General features: G+C 42.8%; 1 protein-coding gene across 1 annotated transcript; it reads left to right on the top strand.

Moving 5' to 3' along the window:
* The first annotated feature begins 1,429 nt into the window (after window positions 1-1,429).
* Window positions 1,430-19,520, top strand: LOC123823306 (putative olfactory receptor 3A4). The gene is made up of 5 exons (XM_045845896.1): window positions 1,430-1,926; window positions 10,439-11,384; window positions 15,987-16,068; window positions 16,773-16,890; window positions 19,250-19,520. Exons 1-5 carry the CDS (start codon window positions 1,430-1,432, stop codon window positions 19,518-19,520), a joined length of 1,914 nt encoding a protein of 637 aa, XP_045701852.1.
* Window positions 19,521-24,857: the final 5,337 nt, after the last annotated feature.

Below are 24,857 nucleotides of genomic sequence, written 5' to 3' on the forward strand. Positions count from 1 at the left end.
GATTAGGGACTTCTGATTCATGCCTGTGATTGTAAGTACTTGCATCACAGCTGAGCATCAGAGGTGACACTGTTGGCTCTGGTGCTGGACAAGAAGGCAACTGACCTCACTGGAGCCAAGGTCAGGTCAGAGAGGGTTCACACGCTGCTCAGCAGCATGTGCTAGTGTACATGTGAGCTGTGTCTGTGGGTGACACACTGGTGTGTGAGAGCAGGAAGGTGTACTGTTTGGATTTCTCTCTGTGTGCCTTGTGCATGGGATGTTGGTGGTGGTTTAATCAGTGTGCCTGTGACTGAATAGGCTTAACTGCCCCATGCTGATGGCCTTCCCCCAGGAAGGGGATGGGTCAGAAAGGGTGGAAGCAGGCCCTCATTATTAATAGGAGGGTGTGTGCTGCTCGTTGTAGAGTGTGTGTGGCTGAGTGTGCAATAAATATGTATTTCTGAATCAATGATAATGAATGTAATGGTCTTTTCTCAATCAGAAAGCAGATCAGTATAAATGGAGGGAACTATCTAGGTAGGGATCTAAGAAACTATTGAACTGCTTGCAACCCTACAGTAACTCAGGGTGTTACCAAGGATGGGAGAGGTGTCCATGGGTGGTAGTTAAGAGTACCGGCTGTGATCATGCAGATGGAGTAGACTGGCCTGCATATTCGATAATTTTTCCCTTTAAGTTTATTCTAATTATAGTTGACATACAATATAATATTAGTTTCAGGTGTGTACAACATGGTGATTCAACATTTAAATAACTACTTGTCACCATAAAAAGTTATTCCATTATTGGCTATTAAAAAGTATTTGATTTTTTCAACCGATAGAAAATTGCAATACATATTGTTTATATATGCACGTAAGATATATATCATTTTTATGTTTCTATTTCCTAGCAGCTAATATAAGAGAGAAAGAATAGTCATCCTTACTGTAGTTCTGAAGATGTTTTAATGTGGGAATGTAATGCTGATGTTGGATTATAAAAGGTAGACAAAGCCCCTGACTTAATATGCAGAGCAGTGTTTATGGCCCCAGGATGGCCAGCATTACTATGGAAGAGTTTGTGGACTGTTCTGGTTTCAGAGCTATTCTGGCATCAAAGGGCTTTAAACAGTCACCCATTTGTGGAGTGGCCCTGAGTTTACAGCTGTAGGTCAATGGCACCTGGCAGGTGAAGTGACTAGCCAAAGAATATACATGCATGACCCATTCTGTGGTGATGGCCTAAGGGAGTGGGGGAGTGTGGATTTGGTGCATGCAGGAAAGGGGAAAAAATGGGAACTGTAATGGTATAAACAATAAAAAATAAGGGAAAAATTTCATGATTTTCCCATTAAATTACAGTATGAGATGTGATGGTCCTGTTTGTCATTGTAGAATCCTGAGATTCCCAAACTTCCTTTGTCCCCAGCAGACAGAAGAGCAGCATGAGGCCTGAGAACCAGAGCAGCGTGTCCGAGTTCCTCCTCCTGGGGCTGCCCATCAGGCCAGAGCACCAGGGTGTTTTCCTTACCCTGTTCCTGGGCATGTATCTGGCCACGGTGCTGGGCAACCTGCTCATCATCCTGCTCATCAGGCTGGACTCCCGCCTGCACACACCCATGTACTTCTTCCTCAGCCACTTGGCCTTCTCTGACATTTCTCTGTCATCTGTCACTGTCCCTAAGATGCTGATGAACATGCAGACTCATCACTTCTTCATTTCCTACCCAGGGTGTATTTCTCAGTTGTATTTTTATATATTTTTTGCTTGTGTTGATAATCTTCTTCTGGCAGTGATGGCATATGACAGGTATGTGGCCATCTGTCACCCTCTACACTATAACACCATCATGAGGGAGGAGTTGTGTGTGCTGCTGGTGACTGCCTCATGGATTACCTCATGTGCCCATGCCCTGTTGCACACTGTCCTCTTGGTCGGAGTGTCCATCTGTGCCAACAATGTCATCACCCAGTTCTTCTGCGACCTCAATGTACTCCTGAAGCTCAGCTGCTCAGACATCTCCCTCAATGAGCTGGTCATTCTCACTGAGGGAGTATTGATTTTACTTTTGCCTTTGGGTATTACTTTGGGCTCATATATCCGTATAGGGACCATCATCCTGAAGGCTCCCTCCACTAGGAGACTCTTGAAAGCCTTTTCTACCTGTGGCTCCCATCTCTTTGTGGTGTCTTTATTCTACGGGACAATTGCAGGTGTTTTCTTATTGTCCTCATCATGGGATTCCAAAGACATAATTGCTTCAGTCATGTATACGGTAGTTACCCCCATGCTGAACCCCTTCATATACAGCCTGAGGAACAGAGATATAAAGCAGGCCTTAGAATGTTTGTCAACAGGGTTAAAAAAGTTAATATGTCAATGAGGTCACATTTGCTACTTGGATTGTTTATAATTCTTGATTCCTACATAACATTTTTCACTTGTTCATCATCCCTTATAAGGTATCTGCAAAATCTTTTGCAAAACCTGTTGTACAATTTTAACTATGAATTTGTCTTTTTCTTCACTGAGATATGTCAGTTTTTCCTTATGTATTTTTAGTATGTATTATGAGGACACCTGATTTAGTGTCATGGTCTACTACTGGTGAACTTTCCTTTCTTTTTTGAACTGAATCTTTTATGCTGGCTTTTGTCAGCTTCAGGTTCATTATGCACACGTCTTCCCAACTCACATTCAATGATGTCATGCTGGCTGACAGCAATCAGCCATGATCAGAATAATTATACTATGAAAATACACATGTGCTACAAAGCAAAATTTTCAGGCAAAGAGAGACAGGCTTTTTAAAAATGCATTTAAAGCACACTACTTTGTTTAAAATGAGGAGATATTTCTAACATTGTTTCCTGCAGTAATAATTCATCTATTTCTCATATTAATATTGTCATTTTATATCTGTAGACATAGATACACATACAGATAGACATATATATATATATACATATACATATATATCTATATATATATATATGTACAGATTTGGATATTTCTGGCAATGGGGCCTGCAATAAAAGTTCATTTACTTCTTATATTAATACCGATACTTTATATCTGTAGAGATAGATGCATCTATAGATATAGATATAGGTATTACTATAGTATATCTAGTAAAGATGCAGCTTTTCTCATGTTAGGTTTTACATGGCATTTTTTCCATCACTTTAGACTTTACTGTGTCCAAATTGTCAGTAAGGTGTCCTTTTGTCACTGGTGTAAATAAAGTTGGATTATGTTCGTTTCATGTGGAGCAACAATTGTTATTTTTGGACCTATTTTTCTACTGACATCTAAAGTAATCATAATGTGTTTGAATTTATAGTTTCCCTATAACTTTGTTATATACTTGCTTCACATTTATTCTCTCTTGTTTTTCTCCCTTTTGATATTCATATATATTTTGATATTCCATTACACCTCTACTAACTTATTAATCATACATTATTACTATTTTGTAATTCTTTTCTGTGCTGTTTGCAGAGATTACTTCTTACTTCTTTTTTAACTTTTAAGTAATGTTTAATATACAAAACACAACATTGACCACTTTAGCCTTCTAAGATACACAATTCAGTGATATTTAGGAGACTCATCATCACTATCTCAAATTTAGGACCCCTACAGGAAACTGAAGAGCTTCAATGAAATTGAGTAATTTGCAACTGTCAAAAAATAAAAGCAAAGACATCTATGAATCAATATGGAGAAACATCTGGATATACTGTTAAATGGAAACAAGCAATGTGCAAAAGGGTATTGATATTACTGAACTTTTTGTAAAAATTAAGGGGATATAAAATATACATATGTCTGCCCATTTCAGCAAAAGGAAACACAGGTAAAATAAATCAGAAACTAATGAGGTGGTTTACCCAGAGAACGTGGACAGAATAGATGGGATATGAGTATAATTATTACAGTGGTTATGACCATGTTGTCTTTGCTGCTAGACAATAAATAGAAGAGTGGTGAATAAAGCAAAGAAGAATCAAGAAGACAAATGAACCTAGCTCTATCTTAAATAAATATCACAATTAGACTAAAGAGTCTAATATATATATATTTTTATTCCCCATTCCTTATTCTTCCTGCCCCATTCCTGACCCACCCCCATGGATAAACATTCCTTTAGTCCTTGGTTTCGAGGTTTTACTTCTTGTGTTCCCTTTGTATATATTCTGTAGTTGACTTCCCTGATATTATTTAGAATCCTTGTAAATAATAAACACACATAGAGATTAAAAAAGAATAACACTAGTAATGGATTATAACTCAGAGAATAATAAGTAAAAATCCATGAGCCCATAATGATATAAACCAATAGAAAACAAATGGGTGGGGAATAAGGGTAACTTCCTTCTTATAAAAGAACCCAATTAATAAACAAAGGAAAAAGATAGTATTTGAAACATTAAATGGCCATCACATTTGTGATAATCTTGTCAGAGAAGAATCACCAATGAGATCAAGATGGTGGCATAGGTAAACACAGCTCTCCTCCTTGCTCAACCACATCAAATTACAACTAAACTACAGAGCACCCATAACTCAGAACTGTCAGGAATCAAGTTGAGTGGAAGTCTGACATCTATGGAATTAAAGAAACCACACCCATCCACACTGATATAAGGGGGTGGAGATGTGGAACAAACTGGTCCCACATCCACATTTGGTACATAAAAATTATACAGGAATATCTCAGGAGCGAGGAGTCCCATCTCACAACAGCCCCCAGCCTAGAGTACCAGGGCCAGGAAGACGAGTCTCCATAACTTCTGTCTGCAAAAATCAGTGCAGATTGAGTTGAGGGAAGACACTTCTAGACTCCCAAGCACTTCTTAAAGAAAACACATACACATTCAAGCTCACTCCCTCTGGGCTCCAGCGCTGGGCTAGCAGTTTGAGAGGCACCAGTGGCACACTGGGAGAAAATGTAGTGTCTGGCATCAAGGTGAGAGCTGGGGAACAGTTTTCTTCCAGGCAAAAAGGCAGGCAGAGGTCACTGTCCCTTTTCTGGATCCACCCTCTACAAAGCCACAGAGCTCACATGTAGGTGTCATACCTGAGTTTCCATCAACCTGCCTTACACTGTTTGCCCTGCCCTACACAGCCCCTGACTCAGTCTCACCCAACTCACGGACCCACCCAGGCTGTTAACAGTGGACTTTCCATATGAATGCTTGTTCTTGGCTCATGCTTCTCAACTTCTTAATCATCTCTAACAACCAACAGCCAGCCTCAGTGAGCCACCATCCCCCATACCTCTTGCTAAGTGGCCCCAGGCCTGGCACTAGCAGCAGCCAGCCTTGATTCAGAGCTTGGCTTTGCCTGGGAACCTTCAAGCCTAGCACAGGTAGCAGTCATCTCAAGTGGCTTGATAGCTCATGCAGGGTAACTTAAGGGAGAACACAGGAAGTGGGTAACCTTGTCCTGCACCACATCAGAAACCTCAGTGTCTGTGCATCCAGTGGACAGCTACAGACCATATCAGAGCACCATCTCCTGGCTCCTGCACAGTTGATCCTCCACAGAGGGTGGAGGTTGGTGGTAAGTGGTCACAGCCAATCTTTACAGGTGACTGGCCTGCATAAAGCATTCCCATTAACCTGCCAGCAGCAACTGAGGCTCAAGTACAACAAGAGAGTGTACTCATCCCACACAAAGGGAACACCTTGAGTACCCAACCGGGTAACAGAAAAAGCTGTGCTACTGGTCCCTACAGGACACCTATAACATTAGGCCACACTACTAAGACAGGGAGTCAGAGCAGCTCTACCTTATACACAAAAACATACACAGGGAGGCAGATGAGTACACAAAGAAACAAGGCCCAAATCAAAGACAGAATAAAACTCCAGAAAAAGAAGTAAACAAAATGGAGATAAGCACTATATCAGATGCAGAGTTCATAATACTGACTATAAGGCTGCTCAAGGGACTTAGGGAGGGCTTCAAAAGAATAAAAAAGATCTAGTCAGAAACAAAGGATACACGAATTAAAATAAAGAACAATTTAAAGGAAAACAACAGCACAGTGGACAAAGCTGAGAATGAAATCAGTGATTGGAACTTAAGGAAATAAAAAACAACAAGAAGAAAAAGGAATAAAAAATGAAACCAAAGATAGTTTAATGAGCCTCTGTAGCCACCTCAAATGTCCCAACATTCACACATGGAGTGCCAGAAGGAGAAGAGAAAAATCTAGAAATTGAAAATCTATTTGGAAAAACGCAATGAAAAAGGACTTCCGTTATTTGATGAGGGAAATAGACATGCCAGTCCAAGAAGCACAGAATCCCAAACAAGATGGATGCAAAGAGGCCCACTCTAAGACACATCATCATTAAAATTCACAGGTTAAATATAAAGGGAAAATCTTAAATGTAGCAAGAGAAAAGCAGGTAGTTACCTACAAAGGAGTTCCCATAAGACAGTCAACTGATTTCTCAAAAGACACTTTGCAGGGTAGAAGGGATTGGCAAGGAATATTCAAAATCAATTGAGCAAGAACCTACAACCAAGATTGCTCTACCCAGCAAGGCTATCATTTGGATTCCAAGGTCAGATAAAGAACTTCCCAGACAGAAAAAACAAAAGTTCTTCATCACCAAGCATTATTATATGAAATATTGAAAGGACGTATTTAAGAAAAAGAAGAAGAGAAAAACTAGGAACAATAAAATGGCAATAAACACATATCTATCAACAATTGAAACTGAAAAACAGACTAGACAATAATAAAGAGCAGAGACAAAATAATGGATATGGAGAGTGGGCTGATGATTGCCAGAAGGGAGGGGAGTATGGGGAAATGGGTGAAGAGGTGAGAATTAAGTACAAACAGGTAGGTGCAGAATAACCATGGGGATGTAAAGTAAGGAAAATGGAGCAGCCAAAGAATTTATATGAAGACCCTTGGATGTGAGCAACACAGTGGGGACTGCCTAAGGGAGTGGGGGGTGCTGGGTGAGGCAAAAATTGGGAAAAACTGGGACAACAGTAACAGCATAATCAAACAATATAATTTTTTTAAAAAGGAAAGAAAACAAAGAATCACCAATGGATGTTAAATATAGTGGCTGAAATGTTAATAAGGGAAAAGTTATGTTTATATATCATCAAAATTATCTACTCAATTAATACCTATTAATAATCAGGTGAAAATATTAACTTTAAAACAATAGTCACTTTAGAAGACAACCTGCCACACACAACCATAGTCAATTGATCAAGGATTCAAATACTAGTACATGGAAAAATTAATATCATGTCTTCTAATAACATGCTTTGTGGCATACCTGCTGAAAACCTAAGCCTCAAACATAGTTACATTAATACATGCATGCACACAGAAGGTAAACATAGTAAAACATTAAACATTGGGGAAGCAGGGTAGGGCCTTTCCAGGAATTCTTGATATCATTTTTATAACATTTCAGTGTCTTTAAAATAATTTCCAAATGAAAAGTTGACAAATCCTTTGTCCCAGCTGGCACATGCCTAAGAAAAGAGGAGTCCAGGCATCACTGGAATCACAGACGCTGTCCCCTAGGACTCTAGTCCCTCTGGCTCTTGGACACCCAGCTCCCCAAAGGGCAGGCAGAAATTAGCCACAAGCTTGGGGACTGGGTGCCAGTCTCTCATTAGTAAGGGTTATATTTTAGGTTATTTCTCTGGGGCCGTTTAAACAAAATGAAAGTCTGTACAAGTGCCAAGGCCCAAGATGTTTCTCCTGTTTGTGTCGATATTAGGACTCCTGAGGACAACCTGAGGAGCTGGACAACAGTCTGGAGCAGAAAGTGTTTGAACTCACCAAAAATGAGCACAGGTCAGAGAGGCTGGGTGTCTGCACTTATGGATAGATCTGCCTGTGTGATGGTGGATTCATGGATGAGACTGTGAGTTCATGACTGTGCATGTGTCTCCGTGAGTTTTCAGGTACTGTGTATGCTCGTGCACATTCTGTTTGATTGTTGCTTTTGTGTGCACACGTGTGTGCACATGTACCTGACTCACAGCCTGACTCTTCCTGAGTTAGACCTAACCTGGCCCCGTTTTAGCTGATGTATACCAAGTTACCAGCCTCTTGCCTGTGATTAGGGACTCCTGATTCATGCCTGTGACCCTAAGTACTTGCATCACAGCTGCACATCAGAGGTGACATTGTTGGCTCTGGTGCTGGACAGGAAGATGCCTGACCTCGGAGGAGCCAAGGTCAGGACAGAGAAGGATCCCACCTCTGCTCAGCAGCATGTGCTGGTGCACATGTGAGCTGTGTCTGTGGGTGACACACTGGTGTGTGAGAGCAGGAGGGTGCATTCTGTGGTTTGCTCTGTACAGTGGCCTGTTGAGTCACCATGTGCATGGCAGTGTGGTTTACCATGTGCATAGCATGTTGTAGTGGTTAAATGACTGCACTTGTGACTGAATAGGCTAACCTGCCCCAAGCTGATGGCCTTCCCCAGGAAGGGGATGAGTCAGAAGGGACAGAAGCATGCCCTCATTTTTAATAGGAGGGTGTGTGCTGCCTGTTGTGGTGAGTGTGTGGCTGGGGGTGCATGTGCTCTTTGTGTGTTTCTTGTGAGATCTTGTTTGTGGCCTTGTGTGTTTTTGGTGACATGTGTGTAGTATTAGTGTATATGTCGTGAACTGTTTACTGGGTGTGTCATGACTCAGGTGTGTTGATATGCATTGTGAGTGTGTTTTCAGGTGATCTGTCCATCAATGTGTGTTCTGTATGCCTCATTTGTGTGTTTCTTATGATTTGTATGTATGTGTGTGTATGTTATGAGCTCTCTTTCCCTTAGGGTAGGAACTTGGTACCAGGTAAGTAATATTCACAAATCAGCTCCGTGTGTGTGTGTGATCTGCATCAATGACCTTGATTTTTCTTTAAGTGTCCCCATTCTGGGGCACCATTAGCTGAGAGAACCAAACTCCAAAGTACATCCTGTTTCTGGAAATGGACCTGCTATCATATTCATGTACCTGAGTGTGACTGAGTCACTCAGTATGTTGCAACTCTTTAGTTTTACTAAACATCCCTGGCAAAAAAAAAATTCCAGGCATCCCACTGTGAGAAGTTATTGGGCAGAATGACCTTGAAATACTGGTGACCTGGGAAAGTTATTTAAATCCTTGGCCTCGGTTTACATCTATAAAGTAGAAAGAATTACACTTCCTTGAGAATCTAAGAGAGGCTTTCAGGAATTGTTTATTGTATGAAAATTTGTATGTATTGGCGAATTTTCTCACTTGGAGCGTATATAAATGTGAAGGAACAAAATTAGTAAGGAGACTAAGAAAATTTTGGACAAATTGGAGTCCTTACAGCTCTAAAACAACATATCATGCTTGGCTCCCCTAACCAACAAATGGGAAGTTTCTGTGTGAAATGGTTTAGAGCATGGGTGCTGATTGCACACATGTATTAGACTGAACCCCATGAAGCAGCCAGTACTGGGTAATTGTGAGGTATAGAAAATGGTAACACATATATGTCATTTATATATTATACATTGCATGTCATATACACACAGATACACATGTCTGTGTACCATTCTCCCCACCAGTGTACTGCTCTGTGCCTACAAAGTTTCTATTATTTCTGTTTCTGTTTCTTAAAAGCTGCAATAGGTCAAAGACCACAAAATCTTAGTGCAGCTGTGAGGTAGTTGTGAAATCTGGGAATGTAAACCTGATGAGTGGATATAGTTATGGAACACAGGTGAAGTCCTCAGTCCAGCACTCAGATGTTCACCAAACTGTTCAGCACTGTTATGAATGACAGTTTGTGGACTTTTCTGGTTCTGGAGCTATTGTGGCATCAAGTGGTTTTAAATGGCCTCAAATTTGTCCAGTGTCCCTGAGGTTACAGCTGTGGGTTTATGGGACTTCACAGGTTCACAGGCAGAGTGTCACATTTTTCCAACATCTCCTCAGCACTGGAGTCTCATGTTTACTTATGGCAGATACAATTGATCCCAGTTTTCAGGGCTCATCTTCCAATTCTGCTGCAGTGAATTGTGTATTCACTGGACTAGAGTACAAATTATCCCTCCATGCTCATCAAGATCTAAACTCCCAGAAATGGGGACCTTGCTTTTCCTGTTCACTGTGGCATCTCAGTCCTTAGTAGAGGTTCAAACACAGATTCAGTGTTCAGTAAGTAATGGCTGAATGGAACAGTTAATGCCTCCTGCTTCTGTGCCATGAGGTCTTCTTGGCTACTTTTGGGCTCTCTGTTTTCCTGGAACCAGACTGGGTTATAGCAGAGATGCACACATTTACTAGTACAAAAACTTAATGAGGGTATAGTTAAAAAGTTGTGTATTTCCCAGAAAATTACAGTATGAGATGTGATAGTCCTGGTTGTATTTCCAGGATTCTGAGAGTCCCAAACCTTCCTCATCTCCAGCAGACAGAAGAGCAGCATGAGGCCTGAGAACCAGAGCAGCATGTCTGAGTTCCTCCTCCTGGGGCTCCCCATCAGGCCAGGGGAACAGGGCGTGTTCTTCACTCTGTTCCTGGGCATGTACCTGACCACAGTGCTGGGCAACCTACTCATCATCCTGCTCATCAAGCTGGACTCCCGCCTCCACACACCCATGTACTTCTTCCTCCGCCACTTGGCCCTCACTGATGTCTCTTTCTCATCTGTCACTGTCCCAAAGATGCTCATGAACATGCAGACTCAGCAACAATCCATCCCCTATGTGGGATGCATTTCTCAGTTGTATTTTTTCATACTTTTTGGTAGTGTTGACAATTTCCTTCTGGCAGTGATGGCATATGACAGGCATGTGGCCATCTGTCACCCTCTACACTATAACACCATCATGAGAGAAGAGTTGTGTGTGCTTCTGGTGGCTGTCTCATGGATTATTGCCTGTGCCCATGCACTGTTGCACACTGTCCTCCTGGTCCAACTCTCCTTCTGTGCCAACAATGTCATCACCCACTTCTTCTGTGACCTCACTGTGCTCCTGAAGCTCAGCTGCTCAGACATCTCCCTCAATGAGCTGGTCATCCTCACTGAGGGAGGAATTATTTCTTTTCTGCCTTTGTGTATTGTTTTGGGCTCATATATCCGTATAGGCACCATCATCCTGAGGGCTCCCTCCACTAAGAGACTCGTGAAAGCCTTCTCTACCTGTGGCTCCCATCTCTTCGTGGTGTGTTTATTCTATGGGACAATTGTAGGTGTTTACTTTTTGTCCTCATCATGGGATTCTAAAGATGTAATTGCTTCGGTCATGTACACGGTAGTTACCCCCATGCTGAACCCCTTCATCTACAGTCTGAGGAACAGAGATGTAAAGCAGGCCTCAGAATATTTGTTAACAGGGTTAAAAAATTTAATATATCAACCAGCTCATGTTTGCTACTTGGGTTATTTATAATTCTTTATTCCTAAAAATAGGTTTCACTTGTTCATCATCTCTTATAAGGTATCTGAAAAATCTTTTGCAAACCCTGTTGCACAATTTTACTATGAATTTGTCTTTTTCTCCACTGAGATATGTCAGTTTTTGCTTATGTATTTTCATACTGTATTATGAAGACACACTGACTTAGTGTCATGAATGCTACTGCTGTATTCCTCCCTTTTGTTTAATTATATATATTTTGGTATTCCATTACCCCTCTTCTAACTTATTAATCATATATTATTCCTAGGTTGTAATTCTTTTCTGGGCTGTATTTAGAGATTACTTCTTACTCCTTTTTAATTTTTAAGTAATGTTTAATATACAAAACACCACATTGACCACTTTAGCCTTCTAAGATACACAATTCAGTGGCATTTAGGAGACTCATCACCAGTATCTCAATTTAGGACCCCTACAGGAAACTCTAAAGAACATCAATGAAATTGAGTAATTTGCAACTGTCAAAAAATAAAAGCAAAGGCATCTATGAATCAATATGGAAAAACATCGGCATTTATTGTTAAATGGAAACAAGCAATGTGCAAGAGGGTACTGATACTACTGAACTTTTGGTAAAAATTATGGGAAAATAAAATATACATATGTCTGTCCACTTGAGCAAAAAGAAACACAGGAAAAATAAATCAGAAACTAATGAGGTGCTTTTCCCAGAGAAAGTGGACAGAAGACATGGGAGATGAGTATAATAATTAGCATGGTTATGACCATGTTGTCTTTTGCCACTAGAAAATAAATAGAAGAGGTGGAACATAAAGCAAAATAGAATCAAAAAGACAAATGAACCTAGGTATGTCTTAAATAAATACCATAATCAGACCAAAGAGGGAAATAATGTAAGTACCCTAGTAATTCCTGAAACCAGAATTTTGTCTATATACCTTCACAATAAAAAAAAAACTGGAAACAAAGTCTTAAGCTGCAGTTACCGTGTCATTAACAGTGGTATGAGTTCAAGATTCTGAACTACTTCCCATGTATCCAAAGATTCAGCAAACAAGTAATCACTGAGGAGAAGGGAGTGACTCCTCGCTGTCCTGGGAAAGGTACTGTGCATACAAAAGGAGAAGCTGCAGAAGGACTCTCTGGTGTTAACTAGAATTGGAGATATCAGTTCAAGCTCATGGGTTTTAAAAATTATAAATAGATGGAAACTTTTGTGTATATCTATCTATCTATCTATCTATCTATCTTTATCCTCTGATTCCTCATTCTTTCTGTCACACTCCTGATACACACCCATGTATAAACATTCCTTTAGACTTTGGTTTCAAGGTTTTACTTCCTCTTGTTCCTTTTATATATATTCCCTAGTTGTCTTCTCTAGTATTATTTAGAATCCTTGTAAATAATAAACACACATAGAGATTCAAAATGAATAACAATTGTAATGGATTGTAACTCAGAGAATAATAAGAAAAATATATGAGTCCATAATGATATAAACACAGAATAAAATATGAGTGGGGAATAAGGGTAACTTCCTTCTTATAAAAGAACACAATAAACATAAGAAAAAACATATTATTTGAAAAATTACCCTCTGATCACCACATTTGTGATAATCTTGTCATATAAGAATCATCAATGAGATCAAGGTGGTGGCATAAATAAACACAGCTCTCCTCCTTGCCCAACCACATCAAATTACAACTAAACTACAGAACACCCATCACTCAAAACTGTAAGGAATTGAGTTGAGAGGAAGTATGACAACTATGGAATTAAAGAAACCACACCCATCCACACTAGTATAAGGGGAGGAGTGTAGAACAGCCTGGTCCCACATCCACATGTGGTGTATAAAATTTATACAGGAATATCTCGGGAGTGAGGAGTCCCATACCCACAACAGCCCCCAGCCCAGAGTTCCAGGGCCAGGAAGACAAGTCTCCATAACTTCTGTCTGCAAAAATCAGTGCAGATTGAGTTGAGGGAAGACACTTCTAGACTCCCAAGCACTTCCTCATAAAGAAAACATGTACAGATTTAGGCTCACCCCCTCTGGGCTCCAGCACTGGGCTAGCAGTTTGAGTGGCACCAGTGGCACACTGGGAGAAAATGTAGTGTCTGGCATCAAGGTGAGAGCTCGGGAACAGTTTTCTTAGAGGCAAAAAGGCAGGCAGAGGCCACTGTCCCTTTTCTGGATCCTCCCTCTACAAAGCCACAGAGCTCACATGTAGGTGTCATATCTGAGACTCCATCAACCTGCCTTACACTGTTTGCCCATCCCTAGAGATCCCCTGAGACTCTCTCTCACCCATCTTATGGGCCCACCCAGGCTGTTAACAGTGGCCTTTACATAGGAATGGCTGGTCTTAGCTCATGCTTCTCAACTTCCTAATCATCTCTAACAAGCAACAGCTAGCCTCAGTGAGCCGCCATCCCCTATACCTCTTGCTAAGTGGCCCCAGGTCTGGTACTAGCAGCAGCCAGCCTTGATTCAGAGCTTGGCTTTGCCTGGGAACCTCCAAGCCCAGCACAGGTAGCAATCATCTCATGATAGCTCATGCAGGGTAACTTCAGGCAGAACACAAGAGGCAGCTAACCTTGTCCTGCACCACATCAGAAACCTCAGTGTCTGGGCATCCAGTGGACAGCTACAGACCATGTCAGAGCACCATCTCCTGGTTCCTGCACAGCTGATCCTCCACAGAGGGTGGAGGATGGTGGTAAGTGGTCACAACCAATCCTTGCAGGTGACTGGCCTGCATAAAGCATTCCCATTAACCTGCCAGCACCAACTGAGGCTCAATTACAAGAAGAGAGTATACTCAGCCCACACAAAATGCACACCTTGAACACCCAGCTTGGGTGATAGGGGAAGCTGTTCTATTGGTCCCTACAGGACACCTACAACATTAGGCCACTCTACTAAGACAGGGAGTCATAGCAGCTCTACCTAACACACAGAAACAAACACAGGGAGGCTGACAAAATGAGTACACAAAGAAACAAGGCCCAAATCAAAGAACAGAATAAAACTCTAGAAAAAGAACCAAACAAAATAAACATAGCACTCTGTCAGATGCAGAGTTCAAAATATTGACTATAAGGCTGCTCAAGGAACTTAGGGAGGACTTCAACAGAATAAAAAAAGATCCAGTCAGAAAAAAGATACATGAATTAAAATACAGAACAATGTAAAGGGAAACAACAGCAGAGTGGACAAAGCTGAGAATCAAATCAGAGATTTGGAACTTAAAGAAATAAAAAACAACAAGAAGAAAAAGGAATCAAAAACGAAACCAAGGATACTGTAAGGAGCCTCTGTATCAACCTCAAATGTTCCAACATTCACATTGGGGTTGTTACAGGGTGCAGCCAAGAGGGGGGATCCCAAGTAGGCATTTGAAATGGGGTCCAGAACTCAAGGTGTCCAGGAGATTTTAAGGTCTCTTCATCCCTTCCCCCACAGGTGTGAGTTGGGAGAAGGGGCACCCAGAGCAAGAACATGCTCTGGAGCTTTGCAGCTTTGCAGCTAATCCATGGCATGGTCATTTAACATACCTATAGCCTTTGGCTGGTCACTTACATGTGCTAAATAGCTATGGCCATGCTCAAGGCCAGGGGGATGGAAAGGGACCTCCCCCGTAAGATGTGACTGGGGGGCAGGTCCCCCGAGTTACAGCGCCTGCGTGGGAGTTCGGAGAAGGTTGGCTCAAGGACATGGGGTCACACCTGCCCAGACCCACGACGACGACCAGAAAAGCTGAAGAAGACAGCAGATTGAGGGCAAGTGTGCCCGAGTATAGGAGGAGTCAGGAATGGGGCTGCAGAAGAAGACTGGCACGGGGATTTAAACCCAGACATGGCAGCCATTGAGAGAGAACCACGCAGCCTGGACAGAGTGGGGACTCTCCCTTCCCGCAGCCCTGAGAGAGAGAACCATGTGGCTCTGGCAGAGTGGGGACTCCCATGGCCCTGGGAGAGAGGACCACGTGCCTTTGCCAGAGTGGGTACCCCCACAGCTTTAGAAGGGGGAACCACCACCTGGTTTCAGCAGAGATCCCGGCGACTCAGCTGAGGGTGCTGGGAACCAAGAGAGGTCTCCCAGTCGAGACGGAGTACTAACTGGGAAGAACCAGAGGACTGCCTGAGCCATGGACTTCTATTTCCTTTCCTTAGATACGGTACTCTGGACTGGGCAAAGGGGGAAGGAAGGAAGGACTGTGTCTGTTTGTGGGGGTTTTAAAGGGGACTTTAGGATTTTTGATAAAGACATTAGGTCACTGCTTTGTATAGCATTAAATAAACATTTCATTTCCTTTTCACGAATCTCTGGCATTGAGGGACGTCTTTCCTCAGGTGGCAGACATGACAGAACTGGGGGCTTTTTTTCAATAATAGTATATTGTCCCAGGCCCCCCTTGTTTGTTCTGTAACAGTAGCAGTTGCTGGTGTGTCTGGCCAGGTACAAAAACAGAAAACCTTATACACAGTTTTATGTATATGCCTGATTGTCCCATTCCATCGTTGGGCTGAGATTTGCTGTGTAAACTGCATGTACAAATAACGTTTTCCTCCAAGCAACAGCAGCTGTGCGTGGAAGTCCTCCTGGAAAATGCCATCCAGTTGCAGGCTTTCCTGACCTGTCCTGGAGGCCCTGGAGGTGAACCCTTCCCACCTGAGATCTGCAAGCGGGTCAATCAAACTGTTTGAGCTGGCAGAACTCCAGGTAATGTAGTTAACATACAGCCCATATAGATAAATCTGAAAGAAGGGGTGCAGATCCCATGAAAGAAACAGTATCCCCTCAAAAAGGAGGCTTTACAGGGGATCCAGCCAGTGTTGCAGAAGTTTTTGAAATCAGGATTAATTTGGCCTTGCTGGTCACCATACGACACTCCCATTTTGCCAGTCAAAAAGCCACACTCAGCCTGGCTGGCAAGCTCAGTGGATTGAGCGCGGGCTGCAATCCAGGCATTGCAGGTTCGATTCCCAGTCAGAGCACATGCCTAGGTTGCAGGCCACGGCCCTCAGCAACTGCACATTGATGTTTCTCTCTCTGTCTCTCTGTCTCTCTCTCGTTCTCCTTCCCTTCACTCTCTAAAAATAAATAAATAAAATCTTAAAAAAAAAAAGAGTGCTGCTTTGGATTCATCCTAAAAAATAAATAAATAAAAAATAAAATAAAATGCCACATTCAGATGAGTACCAGTCTGTACAGGATCTCCGTGCCATCAATGACATTGTCCAGGACATTCACCATACTGTGCCTAACTAACCCTTATACCTGTTGACTATGGTGCCTGGGGATAGCAAATGGTTTTCAGTCCTGGACTTAAAGGATGCTTTTTTTTTGCATCCCGATAGATGAGCAGGCTCAGCAATTGTTTGCCTTTGAGTGGCAGAACCCAGAGACGAAAGCCAAGCCCCAATACTGCTGGACTGTGCTGCCACAAGGATTTAAGAACTCCCGGACAATATTCGGGTAAGTGCAGTCAAAAGCTTTAAGGGATGTTCAGTTGAAATCGGGAGTTCTTTTGCAATATGTGCATGACCTGTTAATAGCCAGCAGTAACTATGAGGACTGTTTGCACAACACCCTCACGGTTCTAAATCATTTGGCAAAGAAAGGATATAAAGTGTCACGTCATAAGGCCCAAATTTGCAAACAGGAAGTGGCATATCTGGGATTTCAGCTGAAACAAGGTACCAGGAGTCTGATGGCAGATAGAAAGCAAGCCATTGCTACGCTAAAAATCCCAGAAAATCGAAGGCGGCTTCGTGGGTTCTTGGGAATTACAGGGTTTTGTCAGATTTGGATTCCAAACTTTAGACTCATAGCAAAGCCACTGTATAATGCCCTAAAAGGACGGGACTCTGAACCCCTAGAATGGACAGGGGATTGTCAGGTAGCATTTGATACTTTGAAGGAGAAGCTGGCTCCGGCCCCTGCATTGGGACTGCCGGACTTACAGAAGCCTTTCAAATTATATATTCATGAAAGGCAGGGGATAGGACTAGGGGTGCTAACCCAGACCCTGGGAAATATCCCCAGACCCACAGCCTCTCTCTAAAAAAACGTGGACCACGCAACGAAAGGATGGCCACCGTGCCTCCAAGCAGTAGCAGCCACCTGTGACATCTTACAGGAAGCTGAGAAGTTTACCTTGGGACAACCTACTGCAGTGTTGGTGCCACATCAGATTCTGACTCTACTAGATCAGAGAGGAGGATATTGGCTGACAGCAGGGTGTATGGGCAAATACCAGGCCATTTTCCTGGACAATCCAAATGTTATCTCACAGACCACCACAACCCTGAACCCAGCCACCCTACTCCCAGATATGAAGGGGGACTCTGCCCTTGAGCATGAATGCTTCGAAATAATTGACCAAGTTTATTCTAGCAGGCCAGATCTGATGGACCAGCCGCTGGCGTCACTGGACTGGGACCTGTATACAGACAGAAGCAGCTTCATGGGCAATGGCCAGTGACGAGTGGGGTATGCAGTGGCCAAAGCAGACAAGGTAGTGGAAGCCCAGGCCCTTACGCCAGGAACCTCAGCACAAAAGGCTGAACTAATAGCCCTCACAAGAGCCTTACTGCTATCCCAAGGAAAGAAAGTTAATATAGATACAGATTCTAAGTATGCCTTCATGGTAGTCCATGCCCATGGAGCAATATGGAAAGAAAGAGGACCTTTGACCTCAGGGAATAAGGATGTTAAACACTCAGAGGTATTTTTACCGCTACTAGAGGCAGTGAACGTACCAGACAAGGTTGCTATAATGCACTGCCCAGGACACCAGAGGGATGGTTCCCAAACCAGTCAGGGACACCAAATTGCTGACAAAGCAGCAAGACAAGCAGCCAAGGAGTGCCCACACCTAGCAGCTCTGGTTCCCCATCTGGACTTGTCAGAGTTTAAACCTCATTCCACGGAACAGGATGAGGTGCAGGCCCGTGAGTGGGGATTCACTAACACTGGTCCCAATTCTATGTGGAAGGTCAACGCCCAAATCATACCTCCTGATATGATTTTACTCCTTGAGGCTCTGGTGTATTCTGTCCTCAAGCACCTACATGAAGGGACCCACTATGGAAGGGATGCTCTAATGGATTTCATTAGGCCATACCTGAAGGGCCCTTATTTGCAAAGGATTATCCACAGGATTAGCCAAGCCTGTCAGATATGTGCCAGAAACAATCCTAAGGCAGAGTGTGTTCCCACAGAAAAGGGAATACAATACAAAGGCGTGTGCCCCTTCGAGGACTGGCAGGTGGACTTCACATAAATGCCTAAAATGAAGGGAAATTTCAGACTCTTGTTGGTCTTTGTGGATACTTTTTCTGGGTGGGTAGAAGAATACCCCATCAGGACTGAAAAAGAACCTGAGGTGGCAAAACTGTTGCTTAAAGAAATAATTCCCAGGTTTGGACTTCCCCAAAGCATTGAAAGTGACAATGGACCATCGTTCCCTTCAGAAATCTCCGGGAAGGTCGGACAGGCATTGCAGATACAATGGAATTGCACACATCTTGGAGACCTCAGTCCATAGGAAAGACTGAGAAAATGAATTACACCATAAAGAAGACTTTGGCAAAAATATGCCAGGAGACACATTTAAAATGGGACCAGGCACTCCCCATTGCTTTGCTCCGAATCAGAGTGGCACCTAGAAGCAGGTTTAAACTGAGCCCCTTTTGAAACACTTTATGGGAAACCCCTCCGAATTTGTCTTAGGTAAACCGCCTCTGCATTTGGAGCACGAGGCATGAACGAAGCAATATGTACAGCATTTAGGGCAGACACTAACCACTTTGCACAAGTTTGCTCATTGCAGGTCTGTCTACCCCTCTGATGAGCCCCTGCACCCATTCCAGCCAGGGGACCAGGTCCTACTAAAGACCTGGAAGAGCCAAGGCCCTGAACAGCAGCTGTCTGAACAATGGACTGGTCCCTACGATGTGCTGTTGACAACACATTCCTCCCTGAAGCTGATGGGAATTAAGCCCTGGATTCACCACACACGGGTAAACAGGGAGATGAAGACCCTGCTGCTGCAGCTGAGGCAGAAAGGGCAAGTTGGACCTGCACTCCGGAGGAAGGTGTGAATTCCTCTTCTGGAAAGAGACAATGAATCCCGGTACAGGGTGGCAGTGTTTGTCATGTCATGAAAGTGTTTGTAAAGCTAGGGACTTTTACCTTCCACTTACTGAGTTTAAGTATAATCCTTCCCGGTGTGAGAAAGGAACCAGGACTAAAAGAGAATGATAGTTAAATCTGGATGAGTAGAAATATGTAAATGAAGGAGTATGAAAGAAAGAATAAAGGGTTTGTGAATGTTGCAGAAGGTCTGTGGAAAACCATAAAGATAAATGGAAAAGTGAAAGTTTTAAGAAAGAATTATGTGGTGTTAGTTAATAATAGAAGCTATAAGGCATGGAGATGCAATCTTGATGGATATCAGAAGGTGTATAGAAAAAAGAATAGAGGGTTTGTGAATGATGCAAAAAGTCCGGGGAAGCGAAAGTTTTGAGAAGCCTGGTGGAAAACAGAAGGGAAAGGATTTTCCTCCACATTTTGTATTTTTCTCCCCACCTGACCCCTCCAAAACTTGGCATTCTGAAGGAGTGAGTGATGACATAAGGTTTCTTTGCATAAAACCAATAAGAGCAGTTGTTAATAGTGTTTTTGTTAACCAAGACTTTGGCTGGAACATCATGCCTGAAGGAGGCATGTCTGCGTTCTGGTCGTCACGAGAAAGCCCTGAGGAACTAGGATTGACTTGCAAAGCTAGCATAAGCCCATGAGAAAAGCCTGGTACTTTGGGTGGTTATGCGGTTCATGGCAGTCTTTCCAGGGAAGGAACGAAGGTTGCTTTTCTGAAAGATGGCCAAACAGGAACCTGTAGGCACAATGGAAGCTTCAAGGATTTGAGTGAAACAACTGGTACAGGCGAAGCCAGATGGCGAATGTGTGGCTGTACTTCTGTGCGCCGAGGGGCAGACTGAAAAGTCAATCTAAAGGTTCCCTGTGTGAGTTCCAGCCAAAGCGGACTTAAAGATCATAAGTGATCCAGGCTACTCTTGGTGTGTTTATGCAAATGAATAGTTAAAATCAACAGTGGGACTCAAAGTAGTCCATTTAATAACAAGGAAGGTGATCTTAAGGAGAAAAATTGTGGTTCAAGGAAAATCACAGTGCTCAGTATTGGACATAAGTATGGCTCAGCGAACAGTCTTGAAAGTTTGTTTTCATTTGAAAGTTGAAACTGGGTTTATAATGTCACCAAAGATGTACAATTTTACAGGTATGGATGACTTGTCAAATTGCCATTGCTAAATATTATTGCAGGAAGGACCTTGCAACTGAATGTCTTCCCAAAAGATGGTCTCACAGGCACAGAGGCAGGTTTGGGGATGGTTGTGTGAATTAACCTGTGTGTTCTTCTGTTTTCATAGGGCATATGCCTATGACTTCATTACCCGAGTGATTGTTTGAATGAATGAGTGAATATAAACCTCACTTAAGGAGTCCATATCCATCATCACCCACTGAGACTCAACGGCTTGGCTGAACTGAGTGGTTGGGTTGGTGAATGGTTCGGGCGGCCTGTGGGCTTCACTTTAGAACTGATTTTCCCTTTTCTGTTTTGATGGCTTGGACAGAAAGGGCCCAGAAATATGAAAGGAGGGAAATCCTAATGTATTCCCCACAGCCCAAGTGAAGTATAGTGGGCCACAAGAGTTTTGGATAGGTGTAGCATGCCTTGTACACCTTCCTCCTGATAAGCCATTCCTTACTTAAGCCACTGCCTTTGACATTTAGTGGTTATGATGTAATTGTGCCTTCCAACTCCTTCCAAATCTGTCACCTCCATAATATGACCAGGATGCCAACAGTCCAGCAATGCCAGCCTTTGGACACCAAGCCTGTGACTTCCTGGTGACAGCAACTGACCAGGATTCTGTAAGGTCCTTCCCCTTACAGGAAGGACTCCCTCCATTCTGCACCTCCCCCCCACTTCAGGGCAGCCCTGACCCAAGGGTAGGTAGCACAACATCATGTCCAGCAAGAAGTAGTTACAGAAGATGAGACCTTCATCCATTCTCCTTTATAATATTATAAAGTGAGTGCATATCTGAAAGGAGGGAATGTTACAGGGTGCAGCCAAGTGAGGGGACCCTAAATTGGCATTTGAAATGGGGTGCAGAACTCAAGGTGTCCAGGAAATATTAAAAAGACATACAAGATATCTTCACCCCTTCCCCCACAGGTGTAAGTTGGGGGAAGGGACACATGGAGCAAGAACATGCAGGGCTGTTTTGCACAGCAACAGCTTTGCAGCTAATCCATGGCATGGTCATTTAACATACCTATAGTCTTTGGCTGGTCACTTAGATATGCTAAATATCTGTGACCATGCTCTGGGCGAGGGGGATAGAAAGGGACTCCCCCGCAATATGTGACTGGGGGACAGGTCCCCCGAGTGACAGCGCCTACGTGGGAGCTCGGAGAAGATTGGCTCCATGACAAGGGGACACACTTGCCCAGACCCATGAGGGCAGCCCAGTAAAGCTGGAAAGGATGTGAGATTGATGGCAAGTGTGGCCGAGTGCGGGAGGAGTCAGGAATGGGGCTGCAGAGGAAGGCTGACATGGGGATTTAAAACCCAGACACGGCAGCCATTGCAGGAGAGAACCACATGGTTTTGGCTGAGTGGGGACTCCTGTGGCCCTGGGAGAGAGGACCATGTTTCTGGAGCAGTGGAGTGAACCTCATGCCTTTGCCAGAGTGGAGATCCCCGCAGCATTAGTAGGGGGAACCACCACCCAGCTTTAACAGAGATCTTGGCAACACAGCTGAGGGTGTGGGGAACCAAGGGAGGTCTCCCAGCCAAGACAAACTACTGAGATGAACCAGGGGCTGCCTGAAGAATTCTATTTCTTTTCCTGAGATACAGTACCCCAGAATGGGCAAAGGGGGAAGGAAGGATTGTGTGTGTTTGTGGGTGTTTTAAGGGACTTTGGGATTTTGAAGAAGACATTAGGTCACTACTTTAAGTTTGTATAGCATTAAATAAACATTTCCTTTCCTTTTCACGAATCTCTGGCATTGAGAGACATCTTTCCTATAGATGGTGGACATAATGAACCTGCGGGATCCTTTTGGGTAATAGTATATTGCCCTTGCCCTTGGGTAATAGTATATCCCCTTGTTGTTCTGTAACAGCAGCACCATTTTTTGAAGAGACTGTTTTTCCTCCATTGACTATTCTTGACTCCATCATCAAATATTAGTCAACCACATATGCATAGGTGATCTAATCTATGCTATTGACCTATGTGTCCATTTCTGTGCCAGGAGCATACTGTTTTGATCACTACAGCATTGTAGTATAGTTTGAAATAAAAAAGTGTGATGCCTCCAGCATTGTTATTGTTTTAGATTGCTTGCTGTTGTGGGACATTTAGGTTCCTTGTACATTTCAGGAATGTTTTTTCTATTTCTATAAAAACTATCATTGGGATGTTGATGGGAATAGCATAAAATCTGCAGATCAGTATGAGTTGCATGGATACTTTAACAATATTAGCTCTTCCAATCCATGAGCATTGGGTATATTTCCATTTACTTATGTCTTCTTTGATTTCTTTCTCAATGTCTTACAGTTTTCAGTATACAAGTACTTCACGTCTTTGCTAAATTTATTCCTGATCATTTAATTGTTTTTGATACTATTGCAAATGGGATTAGTTTTTAATTTACTTCCCAGATGTAGTTTTGTTTATGCAAAGATACAGCTTTGACAGAAAAAGGGACAGATTACACTAAAACCACAGAAATAAGTATCTCTTTTGTGCAAGCATATGAGTGACCAGAAATTTTTCTCCTTAAAGAGGTCAGAATGAAGCAGCATCCAGAAGCCCAAGAGAAAATGCTAATGGGCTGAGTTGAAGATGCCCAGATGCTAATTGGCTGGGTTGAAGATGGTACACTGTGGTGGCCAAGGGGATGGACACTCAAGCCAGATACCATGAATCAGAATCCTCAATATAGCATTCAACTCTGAAACACCTATGTTCTTGTTTAGAGAGTGAAAATACTTTTCCCCAATTTTTCATTTCACCATTAGTTCTATAATTTGCTGGGCCCTTCAACTCATAAATATTAAATGAATCTGAAATAATAATATATTAAAAAAGAATAACAACTATAATGGGTTATAACTCAGAAATTAAATGAGAATTGTGAATTCATAATGATATATGAGGTCTGTCAAGAAGGTATCCAACCAGGTAATATGAAAAATAAAGACATTTATTGAAGAACATACAAGATACCGGAAATATTGTAAATAGGACAAGGATGCCTCAGTCCCCTTCAAAGTAGGCACCTTGGAGCCTCACACAGTTCTCCCAATCACTATCTGATGCCCTGTCATATTTTCCTGAATGTTATCAAAGGTCTGAAATCTCTTCTCTTTCAAAGATGATTTTAGTTTTAGGAAAATCTAGAAGTCACAGGGCACCAAATCTGGACTGTAGGGGGGCTGTGTCACCTGGGTGATTTGGTGTTTCTTCAAAAAACTCTCCACGAGATATAATGCATGAACGGCTATGTTGTCATGATGAAGAGGCCACTCACCAGCTGCCCATAGCTGTGGCCTTCTGGATCATCCAAATAGTTTCTGGGGAGAATGTTCAAGCCTAACGCAAAATGTGATGCACATTCATTGCTCTACTTGCTCAGTCATTTTGAACGTGAAAGCCACACAGTATACATGCTCATTCAACAGTGTGTACTGTCCCCACTGACTAGTATAATAAAGTCATCATCATACACACACACGTGCATTGCACTCCACTCGCCTAGGCTGCCAGTTACATTAATGTCACACTAACTGTTCTCCTTATATTAACAATGGCTGGGCTTTTTCCGGACAGACCTTGTATTATCTATAGCATAGATAATGTATGCTATGTATGTCTGCTAATGTATGCAAGATACTCGCCACTGCCCCCAGTCCATTCTCCAGCTTCTACAACCCTGTTTTGTCTCAGGAGTCGGACCTTTATGGGCTGCATCAAGTGGGCTCCCTGGCCCTTTGGGATAGGCCAATGGAAAACACAAGCAAAAGATCAAAGGCAGAAGGAGAAAGAGGTTGGGGCATTTAGTCTGTTTTCTCCCTGCTGGACCATGGGGTGACAGTGGCCATCCACAGTTCCTGTTTAGGGGTCCTCTCTTAAACCTTCATGTCTCACCAGGTTCTGATGACCAACCCTCCCCTTGTACCTGTTCTCCACTGTTTCTAGCCCTCACCACACCATAACAGTTCTCCTCAAACTGACCAACACCTTTCTAAACAAGCCATTATTACAATCTCTTTTTAAAAATCCTTTGTCCCAGCTGGATCCATGTCCAAGAAGAAAGGCATCACTGGCATC

Source organism: Phyllostomus hastatus, unplaced genomic scaffold (assembly GCF_019186645.2).
Source record: "Phyllostomus hastatus isolate PE091 unplaced genomic scaffold, TTU_PhHast_1.1 phas_contig_495, whole genome shotgun sequence".
Lineage (NCBI taxonomy): Eukaryota > Metazoa > Chordata > Mammalia > Chiroptera > Phyllostomidae > Phyllostomus > Phyllostomus hastatus.